The 17,694-nt window shown below is 29.8% G+C and overlaps 1 protein-coding gene across 2 annotated transcripts; it reads left to right on the forward strand.

The window, feature by feature from the left end:
• The first annotated feature begins 12,547 nt into the window (after nt 1-12,547).
• On the forward strand, nt 12,548-16,355 carry LOC108457377 (uncharacterized). 2 transcript variants are annotated; one of them, XM_017756401.2, is made up of 4 exons: nt 12,548-13,347; nt 13,892-14,047; nt 14,158-14,838; nt 15,100-16,355. In XM_017756401.2, exons 1-4 carry the CDS (start codon nt 13,012-13,014, stop codon nt 16,171-16,173), a joined length of 2,247 nt encoding a protein of 748 aa, XP_017611890.1. In that variant the 5' UTR covers nt 12,548-13,011; the 3' UTR covers nt 16,174-16,355. The 2 variants fall into 2 exon arrangements, with proteins under 2 accessions (XP_017611890.1, XP_052875276.1); XM_053019316.1 differs by having other exon boundaries at nt 12,630-13,347; nt 15,109-16,355.
• Nucleotides 16,356-17,694: the final 1,339 nt, after the last annotated feature.

The raw sequence follows: 17,694 nt of genomic DNA on the forward strand, positions 1-17,694 counted from the left end.
AACATTGGGCTAACTTTCACCAATTTAGCGACCTCACCGTTGTACAAATCCTATTCTCTCACTAAGCTTCCCCCTCGAAACCTTTGTTTTGCAATACAAGAGACTCTCTTGTTTGCTTACAAAAACAATGCAAACATAAAATATTCCTAAATTGAATAAATTTGTGCTCTCTTAATCTCTCGGTTTCACTTTAACCTAAATAAAACTTAAGTTTATATTACAACTTAAGTTTTGCTTACATAAGATCCATACTCTAATCACTTTTCTATAAAGTAAAGGTAAAAATCAGCATAGAGGATAATCTTGGCATAATTCCATAAGAGTGTCGGTGTAATTCAATGTATTCAAATGTAAAAGTGACTTTACTTGATCTATAAGTAACCAATCTTCAAGTCTTCAATTTTAATTCAATTGGTCTTCATATATTAGGCTCTAACTCATCCAAATATCTTCAAAACAGATAACTCAATACTTTTATTCTAAATTTTGGCAACTTTGAAAATAGACAAGCAAAGCAAGGAAAAAGTGTCTCAAGTTATGGCCACTATTTCAGCCACAGAAACAATCACATAACTTTTCATTTCCTTCAAATGTGTCAACACAATCCTTCCAAATTGAAATGACAAGAGGGGAGAAAATAAAAGAGATGTGCATGTTAGTTCAAAATTATGTATTTTTCAAATGTTATATTTTGTTTTCTCCCATTTTTCACCTCTACCAAGCAACGGATGGAAAGGAAAAGTAATTTTCTTTTTCTTTTTCCATCTTTCCTACCAAGCACACTTATGAAAAGAAATATTATATTTTCTATCCTTTTAGTTTTTTACCCTTTCAGTTTTCTTTCCACTCTACCCAACAAAGTCTAAGGGTGTGCTTGATTGGGTGGAAAAGTGGAGGGATGGCAGGAGCGTGTGGAAAAGTGAAAAGAAAATAATTTTTGGGTGTGCTTGGTTGGGAAGAAAAGTGAGAGGAAAGAAAATAAGAGCGGTGATCATTTCCCATCCTAATGCTTAAAAATCAATTCTTCCAAACTGGAATTGTTACAGGCCAATTTTGACCCAACTAAATTTTAACCCAAACCCTAAACCCAGTATTAACTTAAGCCCAAACTAACCCCAAACAGCCCAAATAAAAAACAAATAAAAAAACCCTAGCCCCCTAGCTTGTTGGCGCCGCAACCACCCCCTGACCGTCTGCCATGGCCACCTGCTCCACCGCCCATGCCCATCCCCTGCAAGCAGTAACAAGAAAAGACAGTAATAGCAGTGTAAATGGCTATATAAGCCAATTAAAAGCCAAAATCGGGGGGCCTTTTTTTCTCTTTCTTTTTTTCTTTCTGGTAGATCTATTTGGCCATTTCTTTATGAATGTAAAAATAGTTTTTTGACACACATACAAGCAGTGATCAAAAGAAAATAAAAAACACCAAAATAACATCAAATCGGGCAGCCAAAACGCTAGAGTTACGAGCGAAACTTAAGGTGATTTTAAATTTATTTTCGTTTTGTTTATTTTCTCACGCATACATATATAAAAAAAGAAACACATAAAAAAAAGGGTACCTTCTCGATTTTCGCAGTGGCTGGCGACAGCGATCGACCGATTCCTCGCCGGATCTTTGACAGGCAGAGAGAAAAGGAGAGAAAGACTTTGTTTTTTTTAAGAGAAATGAGAAAATGAAATTTTATTGTTAAAATTTTAACTTATATAGAAAGGTAAAACGACGTAGTTTTGATGGGGATTTGGAGACCACAAAACGGCGCCGTTTGGCCCTCAACCCTCGCAGGCGACCCGACCCATTAGAAGGATTTGTGTGTTTTCATTTTTAGGGTTATTTGCGCGTTTAGCCCTTCCTCATGTTTCTGCTTTTAAATTCCTTTTTTTTGCTTTTAATTTATGCCCAGAAATTTTATTTCTCTTCCAAGTTAGTCCTTTTGAAGCTGCGCATTTTGGGACAAGGGGTTATTACCCATTTTAGTCCTTCCTGGTCACTTGCGTATGCGAATTAATCCCCTCCTATTTTATTTATTTCGGATTTGCCCCAAAATTTTGTTTTCAAATTCAATTATGTCCTTTTATTACTTTTGGTTGTTTATTTACATTATTTATATTATTATATTTGCACTCATATTTATTTTATTCTAATGCCATTTTTATTATCACTTCTATTATTATTATTATTATTATTATTATTATTATTATTATTATTATTATTATTATTATTATTATTATTATATTTTACTATCATAATTTTTTCATAATGTATATACATTATTGTTTATGTTATTACTATTATTGTTACTATATTTTTATTCCTCTATTATGTATTACTAATGTATTATTATTACTAGTTATTATTATTTCTAGTATTATTATATATATAATATTAGTATATGTTTTATTATATATGTATGTATATATATATATAGTATTATTTTAATTACTTTATTTTAATATTACTATTGTATTATATTTATGTTTTATATTTCATCATTATTTCTAGTATTATTATTATTATTAACATTAGTGCATATTGTATTATATGTATGTATGTATATTTTTGTATATGTTATGTACATATGTTTTCTTTTAATATTTTATATATTATTATGTACATATTTTGATATCATTAGTTATATATTTTATATATTATGTATATTTCTTTTACTATTTCATGTATATATTTTATTTCATCTCATGTATAAATTTTTGAATACTATGTTATATCTATATTTTAATACCATCTTATGTATATATTATTATATCTATTTTATTCCTATTATAATTATTATTAATATTAGTACATGTATTTTATTATATAGGTATAAATATACTTTTTATATATAGTATTATTTTCATATATCGTTATATTTATTATTCTATTTACTATTTTCATTATTGATACTTATCATTTTATTTTAATATTATTATGTGTTATTTGGTGCGTGTGCATATTATTATTATTATTATTATTATTATTAGTATATGTTTATTATATATGTATATATATGTATATATTTTAATAACTATATTATGTATGTATTTTTAACACTATTTTATGTATACACTTTCAATATTATTATGTATTTATTTTAATACATATGTACATATTTATGTAGTATTATTAATATATTTTTATGTTATTAGTATTTCTAATATATATTGTATATGTTCATTTTATATATTATATATATATATTTTTAGTATTATGTATACACTTTTCATTCCTATTATTACGTATATACTTTAATATATATATAGCACTATTAGTATTTTTAATATTATATTTACGTCACTTCACTTATTATTATATGTTTATATATATGTTCGTCTCTATTTTGTGTTTAATAATATTATTATCATGTTTAATATCGCATATATTGTCATTGTTTTAATATTTTTGCCATATTTATTATTTGCTTTGATGTATTTCCAACAATTTTATTTTTGGCTTCCCGCCCATTTTATATCATTTTGTTGTTCACTACTTTAAAGATTTTTATTCATGTTTTTTACTAATTTCAATAAATAAGGCAATGTACCGATTTAACATCAAGTTATTGATTTCATCGCTATGTTGGGTGAAATTCGTCGGCTCGTGTTAAAAACGAAGCATCCTTCTAAAAAAATCGAAAACTGAAATTCTCATATTTCAACCGGATTACGATTAAATGTTACATTGAACTCGCATTTTTGAAATTTGAGACAACACATGTTTAATAAGATACCAATTTTGGGCGTTACGAGGGTGCTAATACCTTCCTCGTGCGTAACCGACTCTCGAACCCTAATTTTTCTCTGAATTTTGACGTAGACCTAAACTCGGCCTTTTTGTTATCTAAAAATAAATTTTTCTTTGAAAAAGAAGATTCATTAGTTGTCCGATCACACCTAAGAAAAAAGATCGGTGGCGACTCCCTTTTTTAATAAAATCGAAAGTCGGTTTTCAAATTTCCAATAAGTCATCTCAACTAGCGACCAAAGCAAAATTTTTATGTTGCTACAGGAATGATGAGAAAAGAGAAAATGAGAGAGAAATGCATGATCATTCAAATTATACATTTTTCAAAAAAAAATATTTTATTTCATTTCACTTTTCTACTTTATCAAACAATTGGGGAAAATAAAATTGAAAAAAGGATACCTTATTGGTGGAATTTAATTGAACATTCTTAATTGCTAAAATTTTCTTTTCAAATTACATATGAATTTAAAAAAGAAAATCACTATTTTCACCCAAGTAAGTCTTTGGTGGAAATAAATTTTTTGTTTAAACCAGTCATTGAAACACATCCTATCGATGATGGTACCAACTACCTCATTAGTGTGGTCACAACCATATTAAAGTAGGGCTAAAAGTTTGACAAATTTGTGTGTGATGACTGCCAATGCTACACAAATTTCAAGCAATTGGATTTAGTTCCTCAGAGAAATTTCATCTCCTCATTTTTCCTCTATAATAATTCAAAAGCTTTGATGAAACGATGCTAACTCGGGAGAAAATGTCTAATTTTACAATAATGTCAATGGTTTTGACTTCTTTTTATTTCCCACTCAATAGAATGAATACCATTTCCCTTAGGTTGTTTCTTTGGGTTTAATTCATTGGTTTTCAAAGATTTACATGAATCTCCATTCCCATAATCAACTCAATTACTTTATATAACCCCTTTTTCACAGGTCAAATTTCTGTGTTTTTTAAAAGAAAACAATAGAATAAATGAATAACAAAAATTTAATGAGAGAAAAACATTCTCACCTAAGTCAATACATTTAATCTTAAGGTCTTTCCAACTCATTGGAATAAAGTACATAACGTTATTAGCTCTCCTAGTGAAAGGAAATCGAATACTAAACTGTGAGTTCAAGTCTGAAGAATCACGAATCCACTTGCAAAGATTTTAACTTACCTTAACCATGCCGGGAGAACCTATTACCTCAGCTATTTTATTTCTTCACATTACCAAATCTTTTGTAAAATACAAAGATTCCAAACACTTAATCAAACACTTCAAAATTAAACCAAATAGGTTAAACAAAACGTTGATCGTTGTTCTGAAAATAATAATGACTAGTTATCCATTCATATCACAGTTGGTAGGGGCAAGAAGGGCCCTAACATGCATCAACATTGTGTCAGTTACATTTTTTCCTCATTTCAACACAAGTGACTTTTCATGACCAATGAAGTAAAGGTGTAGTGGGTTAAAAAAAAGAGCTATCATTTTGTCTGCCTATAATATGATCTACAATTTCAAATAAAAGTCCAAATTAATCTCTGATCAAAAGATAAGCAGCAATATATATATATATATATATATGTGTGTCCAGACATGCGTTTGCAGAAATAACAGAGCTGTAACACAGATAGATGACAAGACAAATTGTGATGGTGGAAGTTTGACAAGGCAAAAAGATGTCCCTCCAGGTTGACCTCAATTCTAGCCTGAAATTTGTTTAAATCAAAGTGGGGGTTGATGCGTGGCCCTCCTAAGTTATAACCCTTCATTTTTCCCCCACTCATCTTTTTCATAGTCAAAATCCTAACACATCATTCATTCGACTACCATTAAAGCACTAGCTTTTTCTTCTCCACCCACTGCCTTTCCTGTTATTCAGATTTTTTTTTTTTTTTAAATGTACTTGTTTCTGATATCATGTATATAAAAAAGAGTGATCAATATACTTATGGGAAATATATACTCATTTATAACCTAACATAAGTAGGCATGCATCGATATCAACTAAAAATCTAAAAGAGAAGAAAAAAAGTCAAAATCCATAACCATTAAGATAATTAATATTGCTTGTTTGGTCATTTGGATTTGGTCCCACTTCAATTGTTTTTTATTCCTTTGGCAAATTATCAACTAAATAGACATACAATTGGATCCCAACACAACTTAACTTAAACCTAATACATAAATTATTTTCTATATTTATTCATTTAAACAATATCTTATCAGCTTGCTTGATTAGCATTTTTTTATTTGAAATATCATCATTGATTAGTATACATATATACTAGATTTTTTACCTGTGTGATTATATGTATTAATTAAATTGCATTTAATTATTTCTTGAAATTTTCATAAAATTTATAACTTTTCATTAATAATATGGTTGCATCATTTAAAAATATATAATAATATATAGGTTTAATTTTACAAACATGATAATTGATATTAAATTGAATTCAAATAAACAATATTTTAAAATATAAATATTATAATAAATGGTGTGAAATTCTATTTTTATATATAGTTCCATACTTAATTTTAATTATTAATTAATGAATTTAAATTATTAATTAAATTTAAATATCATGAACACTAAATGATTTATTGTAACATTAATAGTGTATTTAATTTGTAAAAATAATAATAAATTAAAAAAATTGTTTAAAATGATTTTAAAATTTACAGTAAGTTATTATGTAAAATTATAAGTTGAATTATTAAATATAAACAAATAGAAGTACTTAAAATAATAGTTTATAGAACACTATTTAAAATTGTTTTAAAAAATAAAAAAAAAATTGTCTTTTTTTCTCCAAGCCGTTTGCTTCTTATCTTTTGTTTTGTTTAGTGGCGGTATCAGCCTCCAGGTTGGCTATTGCCCGCACTCCCATCAACCTTTTCTTTCTTTCTTTCTTTCTTCTTCTTATTCACTACAAACGTCTTCTCTCTTTTCAGTTTGCAGATCTATTTTGTGGGTATTTTTGTTGTCTTCACAAGTTGTGATGGACAGATGACGGTGCCTGTTGTTCGCTAAAACTCCACCGACCACCAGTAGTTTTTATTGGAATGTGGGTGGCTTTTTATCAACTTCTTAATTTGTTTCTGGTTTGAGAGTATTTTAGAATAATAAATGATTTCACATGTCGATTTGGACTTATGTTGTCTTAAGTTTTATATATTTTTTTGTTTATTTTTTTATTGTTTAATAAGTCTTCAGTTTTAGAAGTTTTTTGTCTACTCTTGTAGCATGTTTTTTTAGTCTTACTTATTTATGTAATTTTGGTTTTACAAGTGATTTTAGGGATGATTTTATTGTCGTCCTCTCTAATTTGGTGAATGCTTGATTATTTTGTTAATTTTTGCTTGCAGCTTTGGACCATAAGAGATTGATATCATTATCTTATTAAGTGTTTGCAATCACTCCAAATAAATCTAACTTGAGTTGTGACAAAGTCAATTGTTAACGTGTCATAATGTTCTATTGATGCTAAGGCTAAAGCATTTGTTGTGTTAATGGAGCTTGTCATTAGTGATCTACGACGAGTATTAGCTATTTTTAAAAAAATATATATATATAAAAAATAGGAGGGATTTATATTGCAAATTTTCCCTCCATAAATGTTTACTTTTCTCTCTTTTACCACATGTCAAAGTTTGTATAGTGAACACAAAAAAATTTAATAAATAATATATATTATAGCATAAAGAAAGGAAGATGGATATATGAGTGGAGGGGCAGAAGTGATGCAGTGCACAGTCTGGATGTATAGTATTTTATGTATTGCATAGAATTTTGGTTTTCATTTGATGATGCAATACTGCAAAGACTACAGCCATTCATACTTCATCTTTTTTGGTCTGCTTGTGGTGCTGCTGCTATAAAACTCATGTATATATCCACATGCCATTGCCTGCCATCTTCTACTTTACATCTTCAAATATTTTTACATCATCTCACATTCTTTTTGTACCAAATGCAAGCTTTCGACGTGCACATTCAATAATTAAATATAAGATATTTTTTATATGTATTTGTAAGATATATGGTGTTTTGAATAATGGAATGTATGTTTGAATTTTAAAAATGAAGATAGTTATTAAATTTTAATACGATGAATTCTAAAACAGACATAAAGATTAAAAAATGTATATAAATTTTTTATAAATATATTATAAATTAAATAACTAATTAAAAGTAGGATGAATATTTAAAATTTTAAGATAAATTTTTCTCTAATAATAATCTCATGACATCAAATGACGAAATTACTGTGTTTGTGACACATGTCATACTCTTGATTTTCTTAAAAGAAAATAAGCCTGAAACTTATGTCACATCTAGCTGCAACTTTCAATCCCTTAATTAAAAAAATTCAATGATTAATTTGAAAAAAATTAACTCTTTTTAAGTAAATATTATTTTTATCCCTTAATTAACTAATTATAGTGGTTGGTTCTTTTTGGCCAACATCGTGGTCGGTTTTAGGTAAGTATCAATTGCATCATTTTGTTGTCGCTTTGGGACTGCCCTCCAAATTTTGTCTCTTTTTAATACTCTATGGATTTCGTTGCAATTAAATTCACAAATTTGTTTTTATGTATAAAAATTTGGTGTTATTTTCAATGGTACAGAACTCTTCCATTTTCGAAAAGGACATACTACTATTTCTCAGTCGCTTACAGCATTTTGTAACACCAAATATTTTGTCGCTTTTTGTTTTTTTTTTATTAGAATTTTTTGTGGCTATTTCTTCTAAAAATTTAAGAGAGAGAAAATAATTTTGCCTTTATTCAGCCGACTAATTAGATTAAATAAAAGAATATATCGAATATGTATTAAAAATATTGTTTGATTGATAAAAAAAACTTTGATTTGTATAAATCTAATAATCATTATTGTGGTGCTCAATCAATCTCAAAATTTTTAAAATGAAATGTTCAATCAATTTTTCAATCACAAAAACAAGAACAGAATAATTCACAAATTGATTAATCTTAATCATCTTAACCCCTTGCTTTCCTTTCCAAATTTTTCTCAAAAATAAAATTCTAACCCTTAATATATTAATTATATGCTGAAAAAAAAGGAAAGAGAAAATTAGGTATTGTTAATTTTATTTTAATAAAATAAAATAATACAAAATCTATTATTTTGAACCATTTATTTTTATCAACGATTAAAATCATTTTAATACTTATAATTCTCATTTTAAAAATTCTCATTATAAATACACCATTTTTCTAAACTATAAATATACACATATCATGAAAATAAAATAAAAAGTAATAACTAAAATGTTTTTATCATGAAAACCCAAAGGAACTAAAATTCAATATCTTATTCTTCTTGCTCAGTCACATTTGTAATTTTTATTCATTGCTGGATTAAAGAAAATCACAAAGTTTAAAAATTAATAAACTGACATCGATAAAAACCTTAAAATTAAATTAATCATCTAATTTCCATTAACATCAATTTAAAAATTCATTTGGAACTTATAAAAACTTAAAATTTGTTTTCGACATATATATCTAACTTTTAAAATTAATTAAATATTTATATATCGTTTACATGAAGATTCATATAAATGTTACATAAGTAAAATATAAAAATTAAAAATAATTTTTCTTTTTTAAGTTGGAAGCCAAAAATGATTATACTTAAAAAAGTCACTAGCTCTCCACTTGTCGTCAATGGTTCGGTGCTTTCATAAAATAGATGGAAATTGAAATTTATACTTAAAAAGAATACTAATAGTGATTTAAGGTCATTTTTAAAATTATTAAATAATATATTAATTATAGAAAATGTCCATATAAACATTTGAGAAACCTATATGAAAAGAGCAGGGTTTCTTCTGAGATATTATTCGATACATTATTAGTAAAATTTTTAAATTTCACAAATATAATTAAGAGTATAATAAAATATTAAAATATTATTAGTATTCTAAGTACTTACTTTTTTATATTGAAAAAGTATATGTTTTAATAATGATTTTATTAGTCAAAAAAGATGATTAAGCAATCAAACCGAGCATGTATATGAAACGTGGCAATAACCCAGACCACCAACGGAAAGAAATTTGTGGCCCAGCATTTACTGGTATAAAGAATTTTGGCAAAAGGACTATTGATTTTATTATTTTAAAACAAATAAACATACATTTTTTGATAATACTTTTGAAACTTTTTACTCAACGTCTTAATCCACGTTGTGTTGATAAAAAAAATTACAAAAATATTATTGGAAGATTGGCCCTTTTCTTTTTCTTTTTTATTCAGCATGATGAGAAAATATCTAAAGCTTTCTTCAAAAAGATTAAAAGTAATATGTATTTTTTCTCTATAAGAGACGGTTAAAACTTGCATCACATACTTGAAGATTGAGGAATGAGGAGATAATTTCAAGGAATTTCTACTCATACAGCAGCTCCCACTTAATTTGGTGTTCCTTTTAAAACAAAACACTAATCATATTTAATTGTTTATTGGTTAAATTATTTTTTTGGATTTAAATTTAGCGTCTTATTTTTTGTGTTCAAGTTAAATTTTAAATTTAACAATTATTCTTATATTATAGTTTGAGCTTTTTTTTTTTTCAAATTGGTACTTAAAATGCTAAACTTACATAAGCAAATGGACAAAAGAATATAGGAGAGAAGAGAATAAATATATATATATATATATATATATATAAAAAAAGAGAGACTAAAGTGTACTAAAGGTAGTGGAGAGTTCCAAGTGACGGAGGCCTAATCTAAAATGCCAAAGATAAAATCTCATTGAGAAGATGGATAGTGGATGTAGATCGAAGAGCTTATCCGTTATTGTTTTATGTTTAAATCAACAAAGTTTTAGGTTATTTGAGGAAAATAAAACCACAAGATTAAAATAAAAGGGAAAAACTCTGGTTCAATATGTTTCTTTACCAAATGAGGAGGTTGGATAGTGATAAGATTATTGGAATACAACTGTGAAAATGTCCTTAAAACCTTAAAACTTTTTAAATAATTCAATGACCAACTTGTAATTTTTTTTAAAAAAATTAAATGGCTAAAGTGTAAACTTACTAATAGTTGATGGTCATTGAGTGTAGTTTACCTTATAATGAACAATGAGTTAATTGTCACATCTAACGTCTGTTGCAAAGTTAATGAGCTAGTAACCATCATGCAACTTTTAGATAATTCAGTGGCTAAAATGTAAATTTATTATTATTTAAATGATCTTGGATGTGGTTTACCTTAAAACTTATTAGTTTTATTATCTTTCTTTTAAATAAGTTTATATTATTTGACTCACGAACCTTGTTAGACTCGAAAATACTAAGAGGAAAGTGAATTGGTATTTTAAAAATCTTTGTAAACTTTTCTAAAGGATGAGGAAATGAAAAAAAAAAAAAACTTAAACACTTCGATTTATAGTGGTTTGGCTCTAATTGCCTGCTTCTACTATCTTGGTATACCTCAACAAACATTTCCCAATTAACTATATTTGAATTGATATTTTTCAAGGAAAATGTATAACCTTTACAATCTTTATTTTTTTCACAAGATTAAGATAAAACATTCCCTCTAGTTTTTATGACTTAGCTTTACAAGGCTCAATTATAACCCTTTACAAATTACTTAAGGTTTTATACCTCAAAAATCTTAAGTAATTCTTACAATACAAAGAAAAAATGTAAATAATGAAAACCTTTTAAAGGTGTATGTTTACAAGTATTAAGTTCTCTCTTTCAAAGAATTAAAATCAGAATGATAAAAATATCTAATAATAAGCATCTAAGAGATATGTACAAGAAAAGATGAGAAAATGAAGAATTTGAGACTTTTCTCTTGATTTATATGATTGGATGTTTATCTCTTATATTTTGAAGTGTTCTTGATGTGTATATATAACAAGGGGAAATTTTGTGACTGTTTATAGCCGTTGGGGATAACTTTTAGCCATTGGAAGTATTGCAGATAGACTTGTATCGATATAACTCACAAGATGTATGAGTATAAATGGACTTATATAGAAGCAGACTTGTATGGATAGAAATCCTCCTAAGTATCGGTGGAAGTCTGAAGGTATGCTTGAAGTGCTCTTTGACTTACTTCTATCGATAAATCTTCACCCAAGTATAAAATGAGTTTAAAACACTTAAAACATTTTGGGTTGACTAAAAAAACATTTAGATAAATTAAAACGCGTTTAAAACATATTTTTAAATACCTTTACAAGTATTTCAATGCTTAGAAAATATTTAATAAAATTTCCAATAATTATTTTTACTAAGTTAAGAAATATAAATAAAATTTATCCTAAATGGTGTTTCAATCATACTCATTGATATCGATATAGATAAAGTTTTTAGAGTATAGAAAAGCTAAAGGATAAAAAGGTAGTTGGAACAAAATGGATGGAGTTTCCAAAAATTAACCAAAACCAAAATACTGAGAAAGCATATGAGAGATGTTTGTAGGGGCGAAGTCAGAATAAATTTTAGGGAGACCGAATGAAATTTTAATTTTTTATAGTCTATATATTTATAATTTTTAAAAGATTAAATAGAATTTTTATAATTTTAAGGGGGCCAAAGTAAATTTTATCTTTACTAATTTAAAATTTTTAAAAAAATTTAAGGGCCTAAACATAAATTTTCCAATTTAGGGGGGCCAGGGCCACTGCCAGCCCCCCCTGTATTCGCCACTGGATGTTTGAGTTCTATTTTCAAATATATTTTAGTTAGTTAAATTAAATATTTAATTTTAATGTCTGAACCTATTTATTGTATTGAAATTATTTTAACTTTTTGTACCAAAAGAAATTATTATAACTTTAAAAAAAAAAAATACAAAGACAAACGAGAACGGAAGTCAACTACCTCGTTATTACGCCGTTACAGCCCCCCGACGACGATACCCACAACATAGTAATACCCTTTCTCTCTCTGCTTATACTTAAGATTTTATATTATAAAAACCACCCCTTCCCTTCTGTCTCTGTCCCAAGAGTGTTATTTTTCGCTCTTCTAAATCAATTTCATTTCCTTTTCTAACTATCAGAATCCTCATTTTTGATCCCTTTTTCTAACTTCCCTTCGTTTTTCCCTTTGTATTTCGTTTCAAGACCCCCCAAGGTTGTTTTTTCACCCATTTTTGGGTTTATATTAAACAAGATCAGAGAGAAATCAAACAGGATTTCTGGGTTTCGTTGAGTTTTCACGAGAATATAAACAATTCGAGTGATTGAAGGATTTCTTTCTTTTTTTGTTTGAAAAATGGTGGTGAAGATGATGAGGTGGAGACCATGGCCGCCTCTGGTTTCAAAAAAGTACGAGGTTAAGTTAATTGTAAGAAGATTAGAAGGGTGGGATCTGGTCGGGGAAGGTTGGGAGAAGCCTGAGAAACTAAAGGTCGAGATTCGATGGAAAGGTCCAAAGGCTTCCCTCAGTTCCTTAAGGCGAACGGTTAAGAGGAATTTCACCAAAGAAGTCGACGGCGTTGACGAGAACGGCATCGTTGTGTGGGATGAGGAGTTTCAAACCCTTTGTAACTTATCGGCTTATAAAGACAATGCATTTCATCCTTGGGAGATCGCTTTCTCTGCCTTGAATGTAAGTCTAAAATGAGCAAATTCCTTTTTTTTTTTATCTTTTATTTTTGTGGGTTTCTAGAAAATAAAGTTTTTCTTTTAGAAAAGGTGATAAAATTATGGAGGAGTTTTTGTTTCAGATTTTTTTTATCTATCAACTTTTTGTTATTTTCTGTGTTTTGGTTGTTTGATTGGTCTTGAAATTTAAATGAAGATCTTTTGACTGCTCTGTATTCTGTACATGTTCTTAACATTGGATTTAATTTAGAATTTTTTTTACTGTTAATTTGGTTGAATTGAATATCATTTAGACAATTAGACTGGTTGTTTTGTTTCTTTATCGACTGTTGGAGAGTTGGTCATAGTTTGAAAGTTTGCTATTGGAATCAGTTAATTGTGTTGTGCCTGAAATTTTTTATTGCTTTAGCTTTTATCAAGCATAATATGTTAGATATTGTGGTGGATTAGTTTACCTCCATATTTTGTTTATCATCATAGTTTTTTAGCATTATTTTTGTGAATTTTCTCTTAGTGTTGGTTTCAAGAAGTTGTCTTTCTTGATTCAGGGTTTGAAGCAGGGACCAAAGAGTAAGGTTCCCGTTGTTGGGGTAGCATCATTGAATCTTGCTGAACATGTCTCTGCTGCTGAGCAGAAAGAGCTTGAGTTAAACATACCTCTCATACTCTCCACCGGTGCTGGAGAGCTTTGCCCCCGACTCTGTGTATGTGCTTATTAAAGTTTTTATGGTGCAGTAGTCTACTATGTTTGATTCATCTGTGTTCTTTCAGTTTTCAGATATTCTAATTTTAAGTTGTACAATTCACCATGTAGATATCGCTTAGCCTGTTGGAACTAAGAATTGCTCAAGAAATCAACGAGCCTGTAGAGCGAGCATTAGTGCCTTTTGCATCACCTCTCCAGTCTGGAGAAACTGTGGCCATGGAAAAGGATGAGATTTCTGCAATTAAAGCTGGTCTAAGAAAAGTGAAATTTTTTAGAGAGAGTGTTTCTACCAGGGGAGCGAAAAAAGCCTGTCGTGAGGATGAAGGCAGTGAAGGAAGGTGTTCTGCCAGGAGTGATGATGGCGAGTATCCATTGGACACAGATTCACTTGACGATTCCGAGGAAGGAGAATCGGATGAGGTAAAAGATGACTCTGTTGTCAGGAAGTCATTTAGTTATGGTACTCTTGCGGATGCAAATTATGCTGGAGGATCAGTTTACTCTAGCATGAGGGTCAGTGAGGGAGATGAGGATTGGGTGTACTACAGTAATCGTAAGTCGGATGTTGGCTGCTCAAATGTCGAGGATTCTGCTAAACTGGTGTCAGAGCCATCCCTACTGCAGAGTTCCAAGCGCAGCATTTTGTCTTGGAGAAAAAGGAAGCTGAGTTTCAGGTCTCCTAAAGGAAAAGGGGAACCATTGTTAAAGAAAGGCTATGGAGAAGAAGGTGGGGATGACATTGATTTCGACCGCCGGCAGCTCAGCTCTGATGAATCTCATGCACCTGGGGTAAGAACAATTTCTTGATTATTTAGTTTCTGACCATCAATGCTTTCATATTACTGGCTAGCTTAGCAGTTTCTTATGAATTCATGCACCTACAAAGATGCTTGTGTTTATCAGCTTATGTATCTGATTGGGGATGCGACTATCATATAACATCGGTGTTCCATGTTTTTATCATCTTTTCTGATGCCTATTATTATGCTTCTTCACAATTGTTACCAAATTATATTAAGTTATAAATATAACTATAATTTGTTTTGGCAGTGGCTCAAGACAGATGATGATTCATCTGCAAACCGTACATCTATTTCTGAATTTGGGGATGATAGTTTCGCCATCGGAAATTGGGAACAGAAAGAAGTGGTCAGCCGTGATGGACGCATGAAACTTAAATCGGAGGTCTTTTTTGCTTCTATCGATCAACGGAGTGAGCGAGCAGCTGGTGAAAGTGCATGTACAGCCCTTGTTGCTGTTATTGCTGATTGGCTTCAGAACAACCGTGATCTGATGCCTATTAAGTCTCAATTTGATAGTTTGATCAGAGAGGGCTCATTGGAATGGAGGAACCTCTGTGAGAATGAATCCTACAGGGAGCGTTTCCCTGACAAGCACTTTGATCTTGAGACGGTTCTCCAAGCAAAATTACGTCCTCTTTCTGTAGTGCCAAGAAAGTCCTTTATTGGGTTTTTCCATCCAGAGGGTGTGGATGAGGGAAGTTTTGACTTTTTGCATGGTGCAATGTCTTTTGATAACATATGGGATGAGATTAGTCGTGCTGGTGCGGAATGTCAAAATAGTGATCTCCCCGAGGTTTACATTGTTAGTTGGAATGACCACTTTTTTGTCCTAAAGGTTGACCCAGAAGCTTACTATATTATTGACACGTTAGGAGAGAGGCTTTATGAGGGATGCAATCAAGCATACATCTTGAAATTTGACCGCAATACTGTAATTCACAAGCTACCAAATGTGGCTCAATCATCAGGTGATAAGTCAACGGGTGATCAACAGGTCAATGGGAAGGAGGGTTGTGTTGCAGGGGCTGTAGGAACCAAACCTGAGAAATCAATCAAGAGTGAGGACAGTGAGGAGGTTGTTTGCCAGGGTAAGAAGGCCTGCAAGGAATACATAAAGAGCTTCTTGGCTGCTATACCTATTAGGGAGTTGCAGGCGGATATCAAGAAGGGTCTAATGGCAGCAACACCACTGCATCACCGACTACAGATTGAGTTCCACTATACTGAGTTCTCGCAACCACTACCCGAGACTTCTGCTTCTCCAATGACTACATCCATGCCACTTTCAGTCGAAGTTCCATTAACTGAAATTGCTGCATAGAGGCTTGTGTTAATTCTAGGAAAAGTATGATTACTCTTAACTTGGTTTTTTCTTTAACTTTTTGTATCTTATGACGTGAATGCTGTTTAACAGCACGGAACCCTATTGAGCTTTTTTTGATCGTTTTGGCAAATGTTGTGTTTCGTCTAAGTTGACTGGAAATATAACATAAAATTTTCGCATGTGTTGGTGTTACATTTGAGCCTTTTGGCTTTACTTTTCAATTGCACAACTTTCCCACTGGCCATCTTTCTAGGGAGCAGGAAACTTGGATGTTCCTTTTCTGTATCATGCCTTATATCCTTTAACAAGTGTCAACTTCGTTCTTACTGTTTTATGAGTTGGTTCTTTTGCAGACTGATGGTAAAAGAAAATCTAACAGCTCTATATGTGGTTCCAGTTGATGAATATGATTCCTGGCCAAAAGAACGAGAGAAGAAAAAGCTTATGACTATGACTTGAGCCTATGCTTTTTCAGTGTTGGAATCTAATAGTAGTGGCTGTATGACTCTAATAAAAACATCTTTCAAGGGGAATCATCTTTTGATTCCCTCCACAACTTTTTATCTACTGCACCCTCCCTTTGCTCTCCCAAATTTTTCGAGATTTTAAATTATTATACTAAATTTTGGCTTAGAAAATTTCTTCACTTCTCGAAAGAATTATAAATTTGATTTTATTTTTTATTTTTTATTGCAGTCTCGCAACATAAAACTGTTGACCAAATTGAACTATTATGCCAGAAGTTGAAGGAAGATTTATCTTTCTTCTAACCCTTGCACTTGAGGAACAAACTGTGTTTGGGAATTTAATCAAAGATGTTACAATAGTAAGATTCACTTGATTTCCTTTCCTGGGTGAATTAATTAGGTTATAGAATTAAGGATTAAAGATGATATAAAAAAAGAGTTAATATTCAACACACAATTCAAAATCATAAGGATCAAATAGATGATGAAGGTTAATTATTTTCACAATTTAGGATTTATAAACACATTTCAATTTGTGCACATAAACTTTATGTGTTCAATTGGAGATTAAATGATTATAAAATTCATTCAAAAATTTTATATGTTCAATTGGAAATCAACATGTATAGTAGTACGACAGTCATGAATTCGTGTTATATGAATCTTTAATTGTGTAAAAATTAGACGAGAGTATTTTATGATCATATTAAACTTTGAATTTAAATATCACCTAATCAAATTCTAGAATTTATCATAGAACTAAATTAAAAAATAAATCATATAAGAGAATATAGGAACTGATGTGCCCAGACATTATACTTAATTTACGTAATATTATTTAGATAATTACTCTCGTAAGTTACTGATTAAGATAAAGTCACATTTATGGTAAGAGTTGAATTCTCATCAAACTTTGGGTATAAGTCCTAGTCTATAAATTCCCTATCTTTTTCTAGTATAGGTCCCTACTCTTAGTAGTAGAAACTATCTTTTTCTTACCAGACAGACAGCATTTTCTTCTAGCTCTAGCTTTATTTTGTTTTACCAAATT

The sequence above is a fragment of the Gossypium arboreum genome, chromosome 9 (assembly GCF_025698485.1).
Source record: "Gossypium arboreum isolate Shixiya-1 chromosome 9, ASM2569848v2, whole genome shotgun sequence".
Classification (NCBI taxonomy): Eukaryota; Viridiplantae; Streptophyta; class Magnoliopsida; order Malvales; family Malvaceae; genus Gossypium; species Gossypium arboreum.

What these genes read in the sequence shown, in the direction of transcription:
- LOC108457377 (XM_017756401.2), top strand. Translation starts at nt 13,012, where the DNA reads ATGGTGGTGAAGATGATGAGGTGGAGACCATGGCCGCCTCTGGTTTCA. An exon ending in TCGCTTTCTCTGCCTTGAAT is followed by an intron (nt 13,348 to 13,891) that starts GTAAGTCTAAAA and finishes TTCTTGATTCAG; the next exon opens with GGTTTGAAGCAGGGACCAAA. An exon ending in AGCTTTGCCCCCGACTCTGT is followed by an intron (nt 14,048 to 14,157) that starts GTATGTGCTTAT and finishes TTCACCATGTAG; the next exon opens with ATATCGCTTAGCCTGTTGGA.